Source organism: Peromyscus leucopus, chromosome X (assembly GCF_004664715.2).
Source record: "Peromyscus leucopus breed LL Stock chromosome X, UCI_PerLeu_2.1, whole genome shotgun sequence".
NCBI classification, from domain to species: Eukaryota; Metazoa; Chordata; class Mammalia; order Rodentia; family Cricetidae; genus Peromyscus; species Peromyscus leucopus.
The window spans coordinates 7903056-7927250 of record NC_051083.1 but is presented as its reverse complement, the minus strand read 5'-3'; the positions used below and the strand labels follow the sequence as shown (position 1 = coordinate 7927250).

The 24195-nt window shown below is 37.4% G+C and overlaps 1 protein-coding gene across 8 annotated transcripts in view; it reads left to right on the top strand.

Moving 5' to 3' along the window:
* Kdm6a (lysine demethylase 6A) overlaps nt 1-24195 on the top strand; it is a 152594-nt gene that overhangs the window by 9479 nt on the left and 118920 nt on the right. For all 8 annotated transcript variants that reach the window (XM_028854137.2, XM_028854135.2, XM_028854131.2 and 5 more), the window contains exon 3: nt 10435-10440. In XM_028854137.2, the coding sequence (XP_028709970.1) occupies nt 10435-10440 (6 nt within the window). The remainder of the gene's footprint in view (nt 1-10434; nt 10441-24195) is intronic.

Here is a 24195-nt window from a genome sequence, read left to right as displayed (position 1 = left end):
TTTGCCTCCTTCCCTTGGAAGCTTGCTTAGCACTTTCAAACTTGTCGTTCTTGGGTTTTTATCTGGTAGTATTTGTTTTCCATGTGGTAGTATAAATAGTAGAGCTACCCAGTTTATTCTCAGGAAGAAGGTTGGGCTTTTGTTATGGTTAAGGGTATTATATAGATCATCTAGTTCTTTCTAACTTAGAACAATGGAAGAAATTGTTTCAAAGGACTATTTTTAGGCTTCATTTATTACATTATATCCTATATGGGGAAAACTAAATTTTTAAGGAAAATTTCCATTATTTTCAAAAATAGAGGTCAACCAATCAGCTAAGTGACATTCATCTATCACCTACTTCGACAGTTTTCAATCCTTGGCCAATCTTGTTTCATGTGTATCTTGTTCCTTACCTCTGTTATTTGCAGGCAAGTTTGCAACATTAGTGACATCGTTTAGCCCATAGGTAATTGTGTATAATGTTCTTTTTTTTTTTTTTGGTTTTCGAGACAGGGTTTCTCTGTGTAGCTTTGCGCCTTTCCTGGGACTCACTTGGTAGCCCAGGCTGACCTCGAACTCACAGAGATCCGCCTGGCTCTGCCTCCCGAGTGCTGGGATTAAAGGCGTGCGCCACCACCGCCCGGCTATAATGTTCTTAATAACATCTAAAAATGATTTTTCTGTCGAAGACCATTGCCCCCTCCCCCTCTTTTGCTGTATAAGAATTGAAGATAAATTACTTGGAAAATGAGTAGAATGCAGATCAGATAGGTAGCTGAGTTTATATGGATTTGTGTTTTGATACTGTGGTAGTATTCTGTGTTAGACTATTATTATGTAGTATGTGACAGAAATAATTTTCCCAAAGAACTTTGGGGCTTAGTTGCTTAAGTTTGTTCAGATAGTTTCTATATTTAGGGAAAATACGTTTTCAAGATATAGTGATTAAAATAAATGTTTTAGATTTTTGGTTTTCAGATATGATAATTAGAAAAACCACTTCAATGATTTGTGAACCACTTGTTGTATTGTTTGGGGGGAGTTTCTATCAGTATCAGTTTTGGAGACAACTTCTGGCCTCTGTTTGCTACAGTTTGGAGGACAGCAGACTGAGAATATAATACAGTAAATAAAATATTTTACTTTTACTTTTTTTTGTTTTTTTTCTTTAGTAAATAGGATATTAAAGATATGTAGAGTGCAATGAACTCTCTCAAATGATGGTGCAACTTTGAACTTTCAGAAATTTATTATGGATAGTTTAAACTGCATTATAGCTATTCTAGATATAAGTTTAATGAACTCTTGAATCAGGGGAAGTGATAGAACTAGTAGTTGGTTTTATAGTAATATTACTGATGGTGGGGGGATACACTAGGTGTTAAGTACTAATTGATAAATAGTAAGTAATATGTAGATTTTAGGTAGAAATCTGCCATCTACCAAATCTGTGATGCTTAGGCAAGCATCTTTCGGAGGCTCAGTTTTCCTATCTGTAAAATGGAATTGATAATAGATTTCCTGTGTGCTATTTGGATTTTGTGTTACGGAGAAAAAAATAGTGTATGTTTAGCTTTGAGCTTGTAATGGAAGATGCTCAGTACAAGATAGGTGGTATAGGAAAAGACAATTAAATTTAAACTAAAACTGTGGTTTAGTTATGAGATAGAAGAGGTGGAGGCAGGTTTGAAAGCTCTCGTGAAGACTTTTGGCTTTAAGGTTTTTGTTTGCTTTTTCTGCTTTGCATTTGTTTCCACTGCAAGGAGGCTCTGGTCTAGATCTTTTTTACTTAATCCTAGTCCCAACTTGTATATACACTTGACTGTCTACCTGATAGGTAGTTTTTTGAGGGCATCGAATATGGACAAACTGAATTTACCATTGTCTTAAATGTTTTTTACCTTTGTAAATGTCATACACCACATCTGTCATCCCAGAAATCTTGGAATAGTCACAACACCACTTTTAATATATTAAGCCCTAATAATCACCAGAGTGTGTCATTTCTACACTTCAGATCTGAAATCTACTTATCCTATTGCAGCCACAATTCTGTCTTTGATGTTCAGGTGTCTTCATGCAGTTTTTTTTTTTCTTTTTCAAATAAGTATATTTGCACATAGTGCAACATTGAAAAGTTACAGAAAGGATATTAGTAAAAAGAAAATCTTTTTTTTTTTTTTTTTTCTAAGTTACCTCTCAAAATTTACTTACTGTTTTCCACAGCAGCTGCTAGAAAGTTTGCTAGGTAACATTTCATAGTATTTCATCACAAACATGAACATAATTGTGTTGCATGTTCCCCTTACATATTTGAGATCACAGTGTATATGTTTTATTAAACTGTTCTGTTAGTTTTATTCCTTGCCATATGAAAATACTTATTTTAGCCGGGCGGTGGTGGCGCATGCCTTTAATCCCAGCACTCGGGAGGCAGAGGCAGGCGGATCTCTGTGAGTTCGAGGCCAGCCTGGGCTACCAAGTGAGTTCCAGGAAAAGGCGCAAAGCTACACAGAGAAACCCTGTCTCGAAAAACCAAAAAAAAAAAAAAAAAAAAAAAAAAAAAAAAAAAAAAAGAAAATACTTATTTTGAATTGTGTTGGGTTTCAGAGTTGTCATTCACATAGTGAGATGTTCATGGGATTGGTTTGGTGATTTTTGTTATTTTGGTTTTTGAAATTTTTCTTATGTTCTTTTTAATGTGGTATTGAGTGTAGAAATGCTTCAGGATGTACAGTTCATAATTGAAAATGTGTTCATATATTTTACTTAAGATAACAATTGTTTAACATATGCTAAGAACTCTCCAATTGGAATAATTGGTGATTTTTGCCTCTATATTTTGATTTTATTGGTGTGATTACCAGGTTTCATAAATACTAATTTGAGTCATTTCTTGGGTGTGTGTGTGTATAGAAGTAGCCATAGTTGTTGCTACTTAATATCTTGTATTTGTGAGAGTCATTCATTTTCATGTTTTTTTTTTTTTTTTTTGGTTTTTCGAGACAGGGTTTCTCTGTAGCTTTGCTCCTTTCCTGGAACTCACTTGGTAGTCCAGGCTGGCCTCGAACTCACAGAGATCCGCCTGGCTCTGCCTCCCAAGTGCTGGGATTAAAGGCATGCGCCACCACTGCCTGGCCATTTTCATGTTTTATTCTTTATTACAGAAAGGAGAAAATAAGTTTGCATTCTTGATTAGTTGAAAAAGGTACAGTTCTCTTACTGTATTACTTTTTTTTTTCTTTTTTCTTTTTTCTTTTTTTTTTTTTTGGTTTTTCAAGACAGGGTTTCTCTGTGTAGCTTTGCGCCTCTCCTGGAACTCACTTAGTAGCCCAGGCTGGCCTCGAACTCACAGAGATCCGCCTGGCTCTGCCTCCCGAGTGCTGGGATTAAAGGAGTGCGCCACCACCGCCCGGCTTACTGTATTACTTATTTCACTGAAAGATACTTTGGTTTTCATCACAAATTAGCAATTTAGGGCTAGAATGTTGGCACTTTGCTTTTTCTAAGTTCTTAACCCTTTGTTTTATAGGGCCCAACTAATACTGAATTCTCTATATTAATGAATTCTCTCCTCGTGCACGCATGATCCTCTGAACATTAGATGACAACACTGGGGAATTGGTTGTCTCCTGCCTTGTTGGGGCAAGGTTTTTCTTTGTTTTTCCTGCTGTGCTACGTGTATACTCCAGGCTAGCTGTCCTGGGACCTTCTGGGTTCATCTCCTGTCTCTGTCTCCCATTTCACTTTAGGAATGTTGAGATTGCAGATGTATCTGGCTTTTTATGTGGGTTGTGGTGTCAAACTTGGATTATCAGGGTTGCATATCTATCACTTTTAACCTTCTGAGCAATCTTCCAGAATGGCCCAAAGCCAAATGATTTCTAAGATGTGCATGGATAAGAAATATCACATTGGGCTGGAGAGATGGCTCAGAGGTTAAGAGCATTGGCTGCTCTTCTAGAGGTCCTGAGTTCAAATCCCAGCAACCACATGGTAGTTCACAACCATCTGTAATAAGATCTGGTGGGCAGGGATACATGCAGACAGAACACTGTATACATAATAAATAAATAAATCTTTAAAAAAAAAGAAATGTCACATTTAAATGGATAGATACACTACTGATGTTAGGCAATTGGGTGTTACAAAAGAATCACTTGGCATTAGTTTTTAGTTACTTTCTGATCCATTGAAAGTTTTTTACTGCTTGGTATTGTTTAAATGTAGATTTGTATTTATGATTATATTTTGATTATAGTTTATCTATAAAGGTAGAGTTGGAAGATTGTAAGTTAGAAAAAGAATATAATTGCTAGGAAGTTATAGTTAAGAACTTTTTGGAGACAGGGTCTCACTATGTAGCTCTAGCAGTCCTGGAACTCACTGTGTAGATTAGGTTGGCCTCGAACTCTGAGATCCTGCTTTTGCCTCCCAGTACAGATGCTGGTAGTTGCATATGTTTTAAAAAATATTTATTTTTATTTTATGTGTATGGGTGTCTGTGTATTTCTGTGTACTGTGTATATGCAGTGCCCTCAGAGGTTAGAAGGTGGTGTATCCTCTGGAACTATTGGAGTTACAGATGGTTGTGAGCTGCCATGTGGGTGCTGGGAACCAAGCTCAGGTTCTATGGAAGACTTAATACACCATTGAGTCTTCTCTCCAGTGTCATGTCCCATCCCACCCCCACCCCCCACCCCCCACACCACTTTCTTCCTGCTCTAGCCACTTATGCTGGTATTACAGTTGTGTGCCACCACATACCTGGCAATGTCTATCATATTATTTTTCATCTGTGTATCTTTTTTTGGTGAAACATTTATTTGAGTGTTTTCCCTGTTTCTTACTTGGATAGTTTTCTTTTTCACTATTTGGCTTTGAGCTGTTTAAGTGTCTTTTGGAAATGCTGGAGATAAAATGTTAGAGACTGGTGTATACTGGGCAAGCATTCTATCTCTGGCTAAACCAATGCCCTCAGCCTGAGGGTTCTTTGTACTGTACTGTACCCTTGAGAAAGAATTTCTCACTGTATCTAGAGTGCTTCCCCCCCCCAGGCTGGCGTGGGTGTCCAGCAAGACCCAACAGTGTCACCCCACCTCCCCAGCATTGGGAGTTACAAGTGAGTACCTCTGTGTGTGGTTTTTATGTGGGTATTGCAGTCCAGAACTCAGCTCCTCATATTTGTCAGTAAGCTCTTCTCTCCAGTGAGCCCCAGCTCTAAAATTTGTATTAAATATACTTTTTTATGTGTTTATATTTGAATAAGATGTGAGCTTTAGGTTGAAGTTTATTTTATTTTTGTTGTAATATGTTTAGTTACTCCACCCCTATTTGTTAAAAAGGCGATATTCTTTTCCATCTAATTGCTTTGTATCTGTCAAAAATTAGTTAGACATAATTTTAGAGTCTTATTTCTTCTGGGTGCTGTATTCTATATTATTTGTTCATATATCTGTTCTTCCATTAGTATGATTATGATAGCTAAATCTAAGCTGTAATATCAAATATTGTAATTCTTAGCACTTATTCTTGTCAGTATTGTTTTAGCTAGACCGAGGCCTCTTCAGAAATAAATAATTGTTCTGTATTCATTTAAAAATAAGCTTGAGGGCCTATGAGGTGGCTCATCAGTGGGTAAAGGCGCCTGCTACCAAACCTGATGACCTACGTTAGATCCCCAAGATCCACATGGTGGAAGGAAAAAAATAGCTCTTGAAAGTTGTCTTATGATCTTCATATATGTGGCCTAAGGCATACACCCTAAATGCACTAAAAATGATAAAAAAAAGTTGATATGAATACAGTAACTATATATCATAGGAATTACTATGTTGTCTTCCATTTCCCAAGTTTGAGGTGAGTTTTCATTTAATTAGGTTCTTTGTGACTTATTCGATGAGTATTTGTTAAATTTATACCTCAGTGTTTCATTTCCTTTGAAACAAGTATAAATTATGATTGTAGATCTGAATTGAAGACCACAATTTATACTTACTCCAACTGTGAAACTGTGATGATAGATCTAAAGTTTTTAAAAAATTTTGTGTGTGTGTGAGTGTGGATGTGTGTGTGTGTGTTTCTTGGCTGGGCATCAAACCTAGGACCTCATGCATAGTAGGTAATTGCTCTGTCACTGAACCATACCCCTCATCCCTGATGTATTAAATTTTATATTAAATTATTTGTTTTGTGTACATGTGTGTGCCTACTCATGCAGGCACTTGTGGAGGACAGAGGTTGATGTCAGGATGTCTTTTTGAGACACTTTTTAGTGTCTTTTAGTTTTTGAGACACTTTATGGATTTGTGTAGACTGGCTAGCCAGTTGTGCTTACATGGCAGACCCTTTTTTTTTACCAACTGAACCATCTCCCCACCCTAGTGTGTTATATATATATATAATTTATATTTTGTATAGTAACCTTGATCACACATTTATCCTAGTAAATTTTATTATTATTAAATATTCCTTGTGTGATATTCTAAGTAGAGACTCATGTTACCTGTAAGTATTAAAGTTTTATTTTTTCCTTTCTAACCTTTTTCAATGTATTATTCTTGCTTCATTGCAGTGACTTAGCGTTTCTAGTAGGTACTGTGTTGAATAAGAATAGAGACAGTGGACATCTTTTCCTTGTTCTTGAAGATAGAGGGAAAAATTCAGGTATTTGTTGTAAAATATGTGGTAGAACTAAAAATCTCTAAAATTACATTTATTCTGTGTGCTTGTGTGTGGGCACATGTGTGCAGATCAGGGGATGGTTTATGGGAGTTGAGTTGGTTCTCTCCTTTCTACGATGTAGATCCTGGAGATCCAACTCAGGTTGTCAGGCTTGGTGACAGGCACCTTTACTGCTGAGGCTGTATTAAAAAAAAAATCAGCTTATGCTAGTTTGACGCAGTTTATATAGTTGAGATGAGAAAGTTCTTGTATCTATTCTCCCTTACCCTGCTTTTTAACTGTGCAGGAATTTTTCTCATGAAAGTTGGATTTTGTTGAATGCCTTTTTTAAAGTGGGTCATTTGATGTGATTTTTACCATTTTCTTTAGTCTGTTGGTGTGATAAATGCTGAACCAGCTTTACATACCCAGAATAAAACTCAGTTGGTCTTCACATATACTTCATTTTGTACCTTGTTGAGTTACATTTGCTAATTTTTTGTTGAGTTTTCTGTCTGTGATCATGAGGAGGATGAATTCTGTTGAATTTCTATATTTTTGGTTTATAGTTTGGGATAGCATTTGTGTAGCTTTGGTATCAGGTTACTACTTGCCACGACCTGCCCAGCTGGAGCACAAAATCTGGCTAGGGACACCGAGGTTAAACAGTACTCTAGATACCCAGTTTCAGTTTGTCAGGGAAGCAGCTCTCTTTATTCTTACCAACATGGGCTTATTTATTTACCCCTCCAACAGCAGGGGTCAAGGAATGGTTACCCTGTATCTGGAGGCAAGCTGGACACTATTTTCCAAACAGGAAAAACCACAGGGGAACTGATCCCCAGCACCCTCGGGAACCCAACTGCACATTTTTCACACAAACAATTTAACCGGGACAGGACAAAAAAGGGCATTTAAGATTAAGGCAGCAAACTTACTGCTGCCGACAGCTACTGTCCTCCAGAAAATGAGTTGGGAAATGTTTTCCTTTATTTCTGAATGAAAATGTGTGAAATAGGTTTTAATTTAATTTTTCAGTGAAATTATGTAAGTTTCCCTTTTTGAAGCTATTAGGAATTCACCTGTAATAGTTCTCGGACTTTCTGATTGCCATCTTTGCTGAGTTTTGGTAGTTTGTACTTTTAGGGGAATTTTCTAAATTATTGGGTTTGTTATCTAGGAACATAGAATTATTCCTATTATTTTTCTATTGTCCTTTCAATGGCAATTTTATATTTGTAGTGATCCCTAGTTTCATTTATGACACTAAAAGACATTTCAGGGTCTTTTCTTCATATCTCTCTCTCTCTCTCTTTTGGTTTTTCGAGACGGGGTTTCTCTGTGTAGCTTTGCACCTTTTTTGGAACTCGTGTTGGAGACCAGGCTGGCCTCGAACTCACAGAGATCCGCCTGCCTCTGCCTCTGCCTCCCAGTGCTGGGATTAAAGGCACCACCACCGCCCGGCTCATCTCTCTTCTTAAGCTAGGAATTTAGATTATTTTGTTTGATGTTACAGTGTTAGCATATTACCTTTAAGCACTACTTTGGCACTACTTTTAGCTCACAGCTTACAGAATATGTGAAGCACATATTCTGTAGCAGTTTTCATTCAGTTTTATGATGTTTTAAATTTCTCCCGAGATTTCAGATCTTTTTGAGCCCTGGAGTATTAACAGCTTGTTTAGGTTATGAATATTTGGAGATTTTTTTTCTCTTTGCCTTATTACTGATTTTTTAGTTTACATCCATTGTGGTCAAGACATTTTACTGTGTATAATTTCCATTCTCTTTCAGTTGCTGTCATTTGTTTTATGATTTGGGATATTTTGTTTTCTATTTGCGAATATTCCTGGGTGCTTGAATATGTATTCTACTCTCATGTGTAAACCCACATGACAGATGATGTTGGTTGATTGTGTTTAGTTCTTCTCTGTCCTTGCTGGTTTGCTGTCCAATGTTTCTATGAATTGTTCAGTATGTGGTTTGGATGTCTTCATCTGTAATTGTGGATTTGTGTTTGCTTCCTGTACTTTGAGGTTCTGTCATTACATACATACCCATGTCTTTTGATGTGTTAATCCTTTTGTCAGTATTTAATGTCTCCCTTTGTTTTATTGGTGATTTCCCCTGCTCTGCTGTCTACTTTCTCTTATTATAGACACTTTTGCCTTTTAAAATACTTAATTTTTATGTAGTATTTTTTTCCCTTTTTTTTTTTGTGTGTATTGGCAGTAGAAGCCAGGGCCTTGCATAAGTTAGGCAAGCACTCTGCCACTGTGCTATACTTCCCACTCTGGTATATATTTTTTTCTTTGAACTTACTTGTGTTGTCATATTGGAAGTAATTTTTTGCCCAGAGTGTATGTTGTTAGACACTTAAATAAATTAACTCGCCGGGCGGTGGTGGTGCACACCTTTAATCCCAGCACTCAGGAGGCAGAGGCAGGCGGATCTCTGTGAGTTCGAGGCCAGCCTGGGCTACCAAGTGAGTTCCAGGAAAGGAGCAAAACTACACAGAGAAACCCTGTCTCGAAAAACAAAAACAAAACAAAAAATTAACTCTTCCTGTCTCTTTTAATTAGTGTCTCTAGTTCATTTATACTTAAGAGTTTAAGCCTGCTATTTTATTTTGTTTCATGTGTGTTTTAGTTATGGTTTCTATTTCTGTGATAAAGACTATAACCAAAAGCAACTTGGGGACGAAAGGTTTTATTTTATATTACACTTTCAGGTAAGGGTCCATCACAGAGGGAAGTCAGGGCAGGATCTAGGAGGCAGGAGGCCATAGAGGGGTGCTGCTTACTGGCTGTTTCTCACACTTGCTCCTCACACTTGCTCCGCCTGCTTTATTATACATCCATGGGAGATCCTACTTTGGGATGGCACCAACCAAAATGGGCTACTTAAGACATTGTCCTATAGGCTTGCCCTTAGACTGATCTGTTAGGAACATTTTCTCAATTGATGTTTTCTCTTCCTAAATGACTGAAGCTTCTGTCAAATTGACATAAAACTAGTGAAAAACAAGTGAATATAGCCTCAAGGACCTATATAATAAAACAAATGAGCTAAGATTATTTTCAGAGTTTTGGAAAATGGGGGGATATTAAGATTCAAAAAGTATTCAATGTAACAGTGGCTGAAAACTTTTCAAATTTGTTGAAACTGATTACACAGATACAGAAAGGCAAGTGAACATGAAATAAAACAAAACTGAAAATACCAGCACCAATATCCTAATAATTAAACTTCTGAAAAGCAGAGACAAAAAGATTCTTGAAAGTGACCAGGCAGAGATGCTTCATTATTTATAGGGGAACACTAATTTGAAGGATGGCAGATTTCTCATTTGCAATCAGACAAAAACCAAAACAAACAAAAAACCAGAAGGTAACAATAAAACCCTTGTCTAACATACTGAAAGGGAAATCTGCACTTACATAGCCATAGTATTAGTGCTGACTTAACACAAAAGAGTATTACAGAGAAAGAGTAGTAGGAAGGCTGAGTAGGGACAGGGCTGTCGTCTATCTTATACAAATGACTGCAGTAGAAGGGAGGAACAAAAAAACAAATACCAGTCATTGACAGTGAGATGTGGTGATTAAATCTGAAGAGAAAGAGCTGAAGGATTGGGAAGTGATGCTGTTATGATAGAGCCAGGGTTTGCTTTTGTGGGTAATTACTCTCCTGGATACAAAAGACTATCAAAACAGAGAGGGAAGCTTAAGGACACAGTCAAATTTCACATTCTATAAAAATCATAGTACAGGCCCAAAAAACTAGGGTAAGGTGAGTAAATAAGACATGAGTCCTGAGAATCCAAGTAAGTGCATGAATATGGACTTTCTGGCTGGCCATCTTTTCCTCTCAACAGTTTTTAATGTGTCATCCCACTGGTTTCTAGCTGCCATGGTGTCTGATAAAGGAATCAAGTTTTTTTTTTTTTTTTTTTTTTTTTTTTTTTTAATTCTGTATGTGATGAGTTGCTATTTTGTTGTTGTTCCTTTAAAGATTCTCTCTTTTGGTAGTTTTACTGTAATGTATATTAATTTGCAGCTCTTTGAATTTAATCTACCTGGAGTCCACTGAACCCTCTGAATGTGAATTATTAACATGTTATTTTTTTATTATGTTTGAAATTTTTTAGCCAGTATTAAACTATTTAAATGGTTTTTCCTGTTACAATTCCTTTAAAAAAATAAAAAATAAAATTACATTTACTAATTTGTGTTTGTATCTGAATATAACTATCAAAATCCATTTGTTAAAATTTAATCCCCAGTGGATGTCTCCAATCAAATTCCTCTCCTCAGAGCTCAGGGAATCCTGCACAAGGAGGCCCAAAGATTGTAATGAGTGTACAAGATAGAGGACACCAAGAAAACAAGTCTCTCTAAATCAACATGAGCAAAGCTCACATGAACTCAGAGACTGAAGCAGCATGCATAAGGCCTGCAAGTCTGCACCAGGTCCTCTGAATATATATTCTAGCTTTCAATTTAGCGTTTTTTATGGGACTCTCAAGTGTGTGAATGAGTGGGTCTCTGATTCCTGAGCCTTCTCTTGGGCTCTTTTCCTTCTGTTGGGTTGCCTTGTCCATCTTCGATGTGATGGTTTTTTATTTTATTTATATTTTATTTTGTTATGTTTTATTGTTACCTCTTAGAAGCTTGTTCTTTTCTAATGAGAGACAGAAAGGGAGTGAATCCAGATGGGAACGGAAGTGGGAAGGAAATGGGAGGAAACTGAGAAGGGAAACTGTAATCAGAATATATTTTATGAGAAAAGAATCTACTTTCAATGAAAGGGGGAAAATGTTAGTTTAAAATAAAAATTAATCCCCAATGTAATAGTAGCAAAAGTTAGAGGCTTTATAGGAGGTGATAAAGATATGAGAGCTGATCTTTCATGAATAGGATTAATGGCCTTATAAAAGAATTAAGTTTTTCAGCCAGGCATGGCAGTGCATACCTTTAAACCCAGCATTGGGGAGACCGAGGCAAGGGGAGCCTGAACTCAAGTCTGATCTACAGAGTGAGTTCCAGGACAGCCAGGGAGACATAGAGAAACCCTGACTCCAAAAACAATAGATAGATAGATAGATAGATAGATAGATAGATAGATAGATAGATAGATAGATAATAGTAAGGTTTTTCCTCAAAGAAATAAATTCTAAAAGCAGAAATGAAAAATTTTAAATTAAGATTTTCCTATGACTTTTTTTTTCTAGCTATGTTGCCCAGGCTAGCCTTGGACTCAAAGATTCTCTTACCTCAGCTTCCAGAGTGCTTGAGAATTTAACCATGAGCCACTACACTCAGCTTATCAATTTGACATTCTTTAAGACTTGTGTTCATTAACATGGTATAATAAATAGCTTTCAGCTAAAATTTTCATTTTGCAAACTCTGAGCACCAACAAAGTCAAGGAAAAACTTTGAGTTCAATAAAAATTAAATGGCTTCAATCCTCCCAAGTCGTAATTCTTTTTTTTTTTTTTTTTTTTTTTTTTTTGGTTTTTCGAGACAGGGTTTCTCTGTGTAGCTTTGCGCCTTTCCTGGAGCTCACTTGGTAGCCCAGGCTGGCCTCGAACTCACAGAGATCCGCCTGGCTCTGCCTTCCGAGTGCTGGGATTAAAGGCGTGCGCCACCAACGCCCGGCTGTAATTCTTACAACCAAAAAATTCCTGGAAATAACACAAGAAACAGTATCTGAATACTAAATCTAAATAACACAAGAAAGTATCTGAACAATGGAAAGAAAGCAACATATTTTTGAGATCTCAGGACCTTCCCTATTTCCAGGACAGAATATCGCTGCAGAAACTACTGATCTAGTACCATCAGCCATAACAGAGTAAAGAAGAACTACAAGAAAAGCCAAAGTCCCAAGGAAAAGGCAGCTTAACAAAAAAAAACTTGTTCCTCCCTTCTACTGCAGTCATTTGTATAAGATAGACAACAGCCCTGTCCCTACTCAGCCTTCCTACTACTCTTTCTCTGTAATACGCTTTTGTGTTAAGTCAGCACTAATACTATGGCTATGTAAGTGTGGTTAATATGATTTTTTTTCCTTTTTATGTACAAGTTTTGTTTTGAGGCATGAATTAGGTTTTTTTGTTTTGTTGCTGTCAGTTTTCCTTTTAGTGTTGTGGTCACTTTAAGATCCCTAGCTGCTCTTTTGCTTTATTTCTAAGCAGTGACAAGAGTACTTTTCTTTCCTAATTGTTTTTATCTACGTTCCTCTATTTGCCCCATTATATCTTGATTATAATCCTGTAGCTTTTTGATCACCTGGAAGTGAATTTGTACACGATTTGGTTAAGAATAAAATACTAAGGTAGCTTGGTAATTAAGAGCTTGTATTATTACTCTTACAGAAGGACCTGGGTTTGGTTCCCAACAAAAACTACATTAGGTGGCTTACAACAACAGCCTGTAACTCCAGCTCCAAGGTGTCTGATGCCTCTGGCCTCCAAAAGTGTCTCTCCCTCCTCCCCCCACATATATACACGTTATTAGAAATAAAATAAATCTTAACAAAAAGCCATATCCTTTACTAAAACCTTAAAATTGTATCTGCCTTCATTGTTGGACCCCCCACTAGCTCTTGTCATCATTAAAAAAAAAAAGATTTCTTTTTATTTTGTGTATATGAATGTTTGCCAGCATCTATATATGTGTACCATGTGTATGTCTCTGGAAGTCAGAAGAGGTTGTTAGATTCCCTGGAACTGGAGTTACAGATGGTAGTGAGCTGCCATGTGGGTACTAGAAACTGAAGTTGTTTTTTGCAAGTGCTCTAAATTCCTCAGCTGTCTCTCCAGCCCTCTCTTTGTCTTTTAAATAAGTCTTTTAACACTTCTAAGCTTTTCCTTGCTCATCTATAAAATAGGACAATAGATACCACTTGCATGCAGCAATGAATGCTTGTAAAGTGCACTCTATTTAGCAGTTAGTAAGTGGTTGTAATAGTAATTTTGATAAGGGACTTGGTAAAATACCATAGATGGTAGAATGGTATCTGGTGTGGGCAGTTGTGTAGGATTTTGTAGGGAGATTCAGGGGAGAACTGTGTAAGGAAATATTAAAGTTGTTACCTGGAGAAATAGATATAAAAAAGTAGGTAGTATTTCTGACAATTATGGATTCTAGGTATACTTTGATATGAATATATATTATATAATATGTATATATTTATATACACATATACACTTTATACATATATACATATTATATATAATATATATTCGTATTTTCCTTGGCCATATTATCAGACTTTGCTGTTCATTAGCTTTGAGACTATGAGTGTCAGAACCCGTTAAGTGATTTACTTTTAGAAAATAAGTAGAATAAATGTTTTCTCTGTAATATTCCTGTTATTTGTTTGTATCTGGTATGTTTTCTCTTGTCATTGTAATATTAGCAAAGCTAACAAACCCTGGGTATTCTTCATTACTATACTCTGTGTTAAGGTGAGGGCATGCTGTAGTCCCAACAAAGTTACAGAACCACTCAATATCTTACATAATCTTGAGTTAACTAAAAATGTTAAATTACATTTATTTATTTGTGTATGTGCTCATATGTGTGTCATAGCACAAGCGGAGGTCAGAGGACAGCTTGCCAGAATCTAGTTTCTCTTTCTATTATGTGGGTTCCAGGGATTGAACTCAGGCTTTAGTCTTGACAGCAACTGCCTTTACTCACTAAGCCATCTTGCTGGCCCCTGCATTAATTTTTCATAGCAATAAATCTACTTAGTGTTGTCTGTTTGCTGTACTGTATGTTATATTATCAGAAACATCTGCAGCTACCAAAGTTTTCCACAATATAGATACCTGCTTTAGTTAATTTAACAACTTGTGGTCTTTTTTAAGACATTAAGCCCAACTCACAGTTCTTTTTTCCACTAATTGTTGGCTTAGAGTGAAAAATGTTTAAGTGATGGTGGTAAGATGTGTATATAGAAAAGTAGTTGTTTACTGTTACCTTTTTTTACATTGCTGCTCATAGTTTTTTGTTGGCATTTCTACTTGAATAAGGGAAGTACAGAAAATGTAGTTTTGGAAAATAATAGACTATATCTTAAAATGATATGCCTTTTTTTATACTAGGCAGTGATACTTAAGTTCTGAGACTTCGCCTGATTTATTGCTTGTGCCCATCAATCTCTGGTATTTTGTACATCAATACGTGGCCTTTGATTTGTATTCTCATTGCTTTTAGTGATAAGAAATGTCTGTTTTCACAAAAACATGCGTTAATTGTGGGAGAGAAGCAATGCTAATCAATTGGTTAATTTTTGTTGTCTCTATATTTGAGAAGAACTGAGTAATCTTTCATAAACATATACTTAAAGTTCACTGTGGACTATGAAGGCTAGAAAAGACATGGCTCACTCAGGATAAATTCACCTTATTATGTTTTGATTTTTCAGTGGTATGAAACGTGTTAGGAATAAGTTTGGGATCACAAGTAAGAGACCACCCATTCTAACGGTAGTGTCTGGACAAAGCAAACTTCACTCTTGATCAAGAGGTGTACTGGGGAAGAGCAGACACACTAGACAGGAAGTCCTCTTGGTTGGTTCTTAGTCTAAAGAAGGTTGTGGTTGTCTCTTTTCCCCATTGACTGGAGTCCAACTCACAGTCTTAATCATTTGGCTAGTCTACAAAGAATTGGCGCTTAGGAAATGGAAGAGGAAGGGGAAGGGTCACTGCTCCAGGCCAACAAATTCCTAGAATTGAGTTTTGGGCCTTTGAGTAAACAAGGGTTTTACTGAGTGAGGAGGATTAAAACATTTTGCAAGTCTTTTAAGGTGGGGGAGACAAAAGGATCTTAATTTGTCCTAAAAACAAGTTTTTAGTATTTGATAAAAAAAAACCCCTCTTAATTGATATTTCTTACAAAATTGATATGCATTCAATAGAAACTGTACTTTGAGTTTGGGCCATCACCAGGCCTAGCTGTGTGGTGTTTTCTTATGATACTGGGCTACAGCAGTGAACCAACCGCAGGTCCCAGTCAGCCATGGAACATCCTATGCTCTAAGATGTATTGTATGGCCAAGCTAGGATCCTGGTAGGTTAGGTGTAATAAGTGCCACTTCCCTATTTTTTAAACGACACCGGCTTGCTTGTGTTGTCTAGGCTCATCCCAAACTCTTGTGTTTAAGTGATCTACCCATCTCAGCTTCCCAAAGTAGCTGAGACATATGCTACCAATCAACTCTTGTGTTTAAGTGATCTACCCATCTCAGCTTCCCAAAGTAGCTGAGACATATGCTACCAATCTGGTTGCAGTGCATTTTTGAATTAAAGTATTTCAAGTTTAACATGGATCTATTTGGAGGAGTTAATGTATTAGAGCAGCATCCGTATTCTTGTGTGGTGAGGAATATTTGCATCTTTATTACTATGCCCTGATAAGTGTTGTATATGGCAAGGTATTCTTAAGTTGAACATGGGTGTCAAGTGATGTCTGAAGGAAAGAAATAAGAAGAAGTACTAGTGTCTAGTTACTTATTTTTTTAAAACTTTTTTTCCCCCTGGGTGGTGGTGACGGCGCATGACTTTGATCCCAGCACTCGGGAAGCAGAGCCAGGCGATCTCTGTGAGTTTGAGGCCGGCCTGTCTATAGAGATGAGATCCAGGACAGGCACCAAAACTACACAGAGAAATGGTCTCGAAAAAAACAAACAAACAAACAAACAAAAAACCAAAAAAAAAAAAAAAAAAAACCCCCCCTTTTTTTTTTTTTTTTGTGTGTGTGTGTGTGTGTATGGGTGTTTTGCTTGCATGTTTGTCATCTACCACATTGTGTGCTTGGTGCCTGATGCCCATGGAGGCCTTTTAAAAGAGGGAGACCTGCGTCCTTTCTACACCATCTCTCCAGCTCAGGCTTACCAATCTTAACTTTCTTTTTTTTAATTTAAAAAAATTCAAATATTTGGGCTGCTTTTAATGTTAAAGTAAAAGAAAGATAACAAAGATATTTACTTTTTGTAGTAAGCTGGGCAGATGTGTCATGTGGCAGACCAAGAAAAGTAGAAAAAGAGTATGCACTTTTTAGCAGGCATTCTCTTTTTCTCTCTTTAATTCCTCTGGATCCCTAGGGTGTGAAATGGTGTCTCATATTCAGGGTAGGTCTTTCTCCTTTGGAAAGCCCTCACAAACACATCCAGATTTGCCTCATGGATCTGAGGGGTGATTCTAAATCCTGTCATGTTGACAATGAAGATTAACCATCACAAAAAATAAAGGAAAACAAATATTTTTTTTCTTCCTAATATATGTTTCTACCCTCCTGACTTGTGTGTATTTTATCACAATTTACTCTGGTGCCATGCAGGCTTCTATTTTAAAATTTTTGTCTACTCTGCTTGATTGCTAGTTCTGTGAGTATGATGCCTGTCTTGTTTAATCTTGAATCTTGAATGTGTACTTAACATAGTGCTAGTGCCCACTACATAACAGGGAGCCCAGTATGTGATTACTCTATTATTGGTAACTTGTATTGGAATAGCATTTTATTTTGATTATATTTGTAATAGTCAAATTGTGTAAGTGTACCTGTCTTCCATTACACACATACCTCGAGAGAACATGTTTCCTTTATATATTGCCTCATTTTTTTTTTTTTTTGGTTTTTCGAGACAGGGTTTCTCTGTGTAGCTTTGCGATATTTCCTCATTTTATCCAAATGTCTTTTGTCTGTGTAATAAATGTACAACCTGGATTAAATTTGTTTTTTAAAAATGATAACAAGATTGTTATGTTTTGATATTTTTCGGAAGTGAACTGTGTATATTTGGTATTTTCTGGCTAGAAAGCATGATGGTGGTGTGAGCCAGTTTTTTTCATTTTATGTTTTGTTGTGTGAGATAGACAGAGTGCAGAGTATTTTATTTTATGCATGAGTGCAAACTGAGAGGGGTTTATGGTATGCAGCAGGTGATCCCATTTAGTGGGGTTGACTAAAGAATTGGGCAGAAGTTGAGAATATTCAAATAGAGACTGAGGAAAGGAAGAGGAGAGATGTAGAGGTGTTTTGGGAGCTGTTGTTGGGGTAGAGGGCAAACTTTATGTCAATTTTGGAGAGAACATCCTTTCCTAGTAAGGAAATTGGGCCTGAGGGAGTGAGGAGAAAAGAGTGGGAAAAGGAAAAACCTTTGAAGGAGCAAGTTAAGGGGAGTCTGGAAGGGTAGAGTCAAGGTTTATGTAAGGCCTCAGAGGAACTGAGAAGGGTTTTTAGACTTGTCTTGAAATTTTTTTTGGATTTATATACCTTAGATTACTTTTCTTACAACTTAAGCATTCATATTTTCAGACCTTTGTATACTTTAAATTACTTTCTTAGACCTGCATAACTTGTATCACTTATTTTTCCTTGACTTACATAACTTATTTGTTTCTCATAACCTTTAGAAACTCCAAATCTTTCTTAGTGTGAAACCTGCCACTTCACTGACCAGGCAGCTGGGTGTTTGTTGGTAAAGCTACAGTTAGCCATCCATGTCATCAGAGATCTGAGAAGGATCAATTTGAGTAGGAAGTATAATTTAAATGGCTTTTGTATCAATTAAAACGACAGAGACTTACTAAGACAGTTGTTTGAGGCTTATGTGGTTCATGGGTGCAGAAGCAGTGGGTCTTTGGCTGTCATACAAGAGTAGCATTCACTCTTCAGTTGTCACACAGAACAGCGGGTTGTCTGACCCAAGTTTGAGGAATTTTTCTGTGGAGAAGGATTTGGGAAAACTGTTGTTCCTTTGACAAGGCAGAGTACAGCAGTCAACCCAAGTGTCCGCAGTTTGTACAGGTTCCTGGTGGCAGGTAAGGGATGGGGCAGTTTTGTCCAGTAGTTAGCATTACCACAGTCCAGATGGAGTCATTAGTGTGTCTTCTCTGGAGACCTTAAAATTTTCTTGTTAGGAGGGGGGTCTTTGTTTATTGTGGGAAGTTTTTTATTGATCATTTTAAATGCAATCAATATTCATCAGATCGCTGAGGATTTTGAGGACCATTATCTATTAAGTATACCTGACTTTAGGCTTAATCTTAAAAACATATACAGGAGGCTAAATAAGGCTTATTACTGTAATTAATCATGACTATAAATATTTTTTTGAACACTAATATTAAAGAATATGATCCTTTATGAGGTGACTGACCATTAACTTGCATGTCTTAATTATCTCTAACAGTTTACAGTATGTTAGCAGCTTTTATAAGGTTAGGGTTTGCAGCTTTATCTCTGTTAAGTTTGAGCCTTAAAATTTGAGTTGAAGATTTAATTGGAGATCCTTCAGCGTCAAAATAAACCATAAATGTAAACTTTTACCATTACAGAATATCACAGTATTTTTTGTGTGACTCAGTTTTTTATAAATCGCTAAAGTTTAACCACGTAGCAAAGACAAGGAAGCTAGACAAATGTTACTGTGAACCTAAATAGACCTTAGGAATTTATAAACCGTATTTATCAAACATATGTTACTTATCTAAATTTTTAGAAACCTGGTGTTGAACAATTTAGCAAAGACATAAATAGGTGTAAATCTCTAAATCAGCTTTTGTTAATCTGAGTACACCTCTATAACTTTAAAATTTTATCATCATATACAATATATTTTAAACCAGAACTGAATCATACATATATATGTAGTATGTTGTAGCAAATATCTTAAATTTTTATCATCATACAGAAATCCATACCAAACCAAAATAGTTTGGAGACTTTCTTAGTTTAAAAAGGAGATACAGTGATAAACTAAGGTCTCAGTAGGACTGAGAATTTTTATAATTGTTGCTTTATACCATGTGGTCCATGTACTCTTCTTTAACCTTAGTAAAGATGGCTGTCAGTCATGTGGTTGCTTCCATCTTGATGAGGCCATCAGTCAAGACTGATGAGAGCCACATGGTTGCCATTTAAAACATCTGTTTTCTTAAATAAGAGTTGAATCTTAAGTTGCATATATAGTATACTGTTGTAAATTAAGATTACCCATGTGTCTTAGGGTTTCTGTTGTTGTGAAAAGCCACCATGACCATGGCAACTCTTTTTTTTTTTGGGTTTTTCGAGACAGGGTTTTTCTATGTAGCTTTGCGCCTTTCCTGGAACTCACTCGGTAGCCCAGGCTGGCCTCGAACTCACAGAGATCTGCCTGCCTCTGCCTCCCAAGTGCTGGGATTAAAGGTGTGGGCCACCACTGCCCGGCCCATGGCAACTCTTATAAAAGAAAATATGTAATTGGGGCAGGCTTACAGCTTCAGAGATTTAGTCCATTTTGTCATGCAGACAGACATGGTGCTGAAAAGATAGCTGAGAATTCTACATCTTGATTCACAAGCAGCAGGAAGTGAACTGTGTACTACACAGGACGTAGCTTACACACAAGATCCCCAAAAATCTCTTATACCTTACTCTGTTCTACACTTCCAAAAGTCTCTTATCTCCACTTCCCTCCAGCAGAATTTCATTTTGTGACCCTCTCTCCTCCTTGGACTCAACTCAACAACTTGGCTTCAGCACAGATCAATGGCCAAAAATTGGCACACTTGATTTCCAAATTCCCAGGTTGGCGGTGATGGCGCATGCCTTTAATCCCAGCACTCGGGAGGCAGAGCCAGGCGGATCTCTGTGAGTTCAAGGCCAGTTTGGGCTACAAGAGTGAGTTCCAGGAAAGGCGCAAAGCTACACTGAAATCCTGTCTCGGAAAAACAAAACAAAAACAAACAAACAAAACACCAAATTCCCACAAATTGTAACAACTGCATAAACAGTTGAGCCCCAGATATTTTATATCTAAACTTGCTCTGATCTACACTTTAAAAATTTGTTAGCTTTAGGCCTTCTTTGTTCTCAGTTTACTTTGTTCCTTCCCCCTGGTCACTGGATTCAGTTTTACAGGGATTAAGTATTTTTTAGGTATGGGTAATATTAAAATATTGTTTTAGCCGGGCGTTGGTGGCGCATGCCTTTAATCCCAGCACTCAGGAGGCAGAGCCAGGCGGATCTCTGTGAGTTCGAGGCCAGTCTGGGCTACCAAGTGAGCTCCAGGAAAGGCGCAAAGCTACACAGAGAAACCCTGTCTCGGAAAAAAAAAAAAAATTGTTTTATGTTGTTCTACTTCAATAAAAAGTTAGTTCTGGAGTTGAGTTATGGCTCCCCCTCCTAGACCCAACCATGGTTGTTTAAAGGTTTCCTCCAAAAATCTCTGTCCCATGTCAGGCAGGCCTGACTATGTAACAGAGATAGGGAAACAAAACAAGACAAAAGGATAGCTATTTCCAATGGGGGTTATTGCTACTCATCTCAAACTCTTTGGTTTTGGTTTAACTCCAGAGAGAAAGGAATTAAGATCCTGACTCATGTTGGATAAGTGCAAAATTGCATACAGAAGGAAAACACAATTAGGATTCTTGATTTATAGCTGAAGAAAACACCGTTGACTGTTTCATTAAGTTAGTGGCTGGGAATTTTGTTCTGAACCTAACATAATGTACTGTAATAAAGGAAAAGGTAGTTGGTTTTGAGGAAATAAGAAACATTTTATATCAAAAGCTATATAAAGATTCATAGTAAAGCCGGGTGGTGGTGGTACATGCCTTTAATTCCAGCACTCAGGAGGCAGAGCCAGGCAGATCTTTGTGAGTTCAAGGCCAGACTGCTCTATAGAGCGAGATCCAGGACAGGCACCAAAGCTACACAGAGAAACCCTGTCTCAACCCCGCCCCCCCCAAAGATTCATAGTAAATACAAACCAAGAATATAAATTTGTTATGTTTAAAGGGAAACAGTGAAAATTTGGTAATAACCAGCTTTTTTTTTTTTTAGTTGAAACAAATTATGCCATGTAGATACTAATTTTGAAATAATATATTTTTAAGGTGGAAGCAGATGTTAATTTTGAAATAGATTTGGGGGTGGGGGCAGACAGTGACATGCTTTGAAACAGAGTCTCAGTAGCCCAGGCTGGTATTGAACTTGCAGCTATCCTTTTGCCTCTTAAGTGCTAGAAGTATAGTTTGGTGTCACCACAGCTGACTTGATCTTTTGATATGTTAAACTGTAGTTGGAATTCTCTTTGGGCCATCAACCTGCTCCCAAATAAAGAGGCTTGCTATTAATTATGAATGATTGGCCTTAGTTTAGGCTTGTCCACTAGGTCTTTTAACTTAACCTGTTTCTATTCATCTACGTTTTGCCTCAGAGCTTTTTACTTTTCTTTCATTCTGTATGTCCTATTTACTGATTCCTCCATGTCTGGCTGGCTGTCCCTTGGTGTGTCCCTGGCGTCTTTTTTTCTTTCTTCCCCTGAGCCTAAATTTCTCCTCCCTGCCTGGAAGTTCCACCTACACCTCCTCCCCCACTGTTGGCCTTTCAGCTTTTTATTAGACTAGTCAGGTGCCTTAGGCAGGCAAGGTAAAACAGCAGCACATCTTTACATAATTAAACAAACGCATCACATCTTTACGTAGTTAAACAAATATTCCGCAACATAAACAAATGCAGTACATCTTTACATAGTTAAACAAATATTCTGCAACATGAATAAATGTAACATGTCTTTGCATAGTTAATATTACACAACATTGAACAGTTAGCATAGTCAATGAAAGAAATATTTTATATTGATGCAAAGATTTGTTCAATTTCTATATATATATGGAGATTATAAAGAGTGGTCTGAAGGATATAGTCAGATTGAATGAAAACTATTTCTTTAAATATTTTGAGAAGGGGCAGTATACAGTTTTGTCTAGTTTCAAGATTCTTCATTTTTTCAGTAAATAAATTTAACTGCATACTACATATTAGAAATTGCAGAATTCAAAGCAGATTGTTTTCAGTGGAGCTCATGCTCATAAATATCATTTCGTCTGTATTTTATGATGTCTAAGTGTTTGCTTTTTTCTGTACATTTATTCATAAATATATAGGGCAAAGGAATGCCTTTTGCTACCAAAGGTATCAGTTTGAATTATGTTTGGGATACAGATAATAGATATCTTCTATTATCATGAAGGTGTGGTTTGCATATAACTGGTACAAATAGGCTTTATTTTTAAATAAAAAAAAGCTATTGTATGTATGAATGCTTTGCCTGCATGTATGTATGTGTACCCCACGTGTGCCTGGTGTTTTCAAATGTCAGAGGACCCCCAGATACTCTGAAACTGGAGTTGCAATTGCAGATGATTATGAGCCACCATTTGGGTGCTGGAAACCAAACCCAGGTCCTCTTGAAGAACAGAAAGTGTTCTTATCCATTGAACCATTTCTGCAGCCTAAACAGGCTTTCTTTGTATATGTATTTTAGAATTTCAAATTAAAAGCATCTAACTGAAAGAAAATGCTGTGAGATTGTCTTTGTTTACCTTTAGGTATTAGTCTATTTTTGTTGCTAAAACAAAGTATTCAAAGTTGAGTACTTCAAAGAAAAGTTTATTGATTTTTAAAAGGTAGGGTGCTCATTGTGGCAAAGTTCTCACGGTGGATATTGTCACAATGATGGGAGCATGTAGAGGGATCACATGGTGAGACAAAAACTAGAGATCTCCCTTCAAGTTGTAGCCCTGTCTGGTGTAGAATGCTTATCATCTTCCTTGCCTCTCAGGGATTGGTTAGGCCTTGCAAGGTTTCTCTTTTCTTCCTTTCATTCTTAACGGTTACTTCATTGAGTTCTTCTCTCTTTGTGCCGAAGAGGATCTCTCTCCTTCCTTCACTTGGCTTGCTTTTGAATTACATTTATGTATGTGTGTGGGGGCAGGGCATGCTCATGCCACAGCTCTATGTGACTCCAGGGCATCATCTGTTGTTTCCTTCCACCATGTTGATCCCAAAAGTTGATCTCAGGTTGCCAGATTTGGCAGCCTTTACCCTGAGTCAGCTTGTTTTTGTTTTTTAAAGCAGGGTCTCATGTAGTTTATTGCAAAGGGTCATTGGTCCGGTTTGAGGCCTCTGGTTTCTGCTATACTAATGAAGCTGTGCTCTCACTAGGACTCCTGTGCTCTCACTAGGACTCTTCTTGGATATCCTGTTGTTGCCCTTTGTTGTGGAGATACTGGAGCTTTGGGTCATGCTCCAACAGATCATAGATGGGTGGATGTTGGGACAGTCTAAGTCATAATCCTGGTTCTGGGCCTGGGCAGCTGCTGTAGTGTTGTTCCATCAGCCAGTTCTCTACAGTACTCATCATTAGGGGGTGAGCTCTTCAGCATTGCCCCAGCTAATTCACCTCTTGCAGAAATAAGTAAGGAGTGGGGCCAGTTCTGCTTTCAGGCCCTCAGGGTCGACTCTCCCATACCTGCACCATTAGGACCAGCCCTATTGTGTTGCTCAGGAGAGATACAGGGGCCACTCTTTTAAGTGCTGCAGCCAGTGAGAGGCAGGAACTGTCCTCCCACTCTTATGACCCTAGGGCCAGCTCCTCCACCTGTCTCAGACGTTGATGGGTGGGAGGTGGGGGGGGGCAATCTCTCCTCCGCCCATACTACAACATGTATGATGAGTAATGGGGGCAGTTCTCCTTTGCT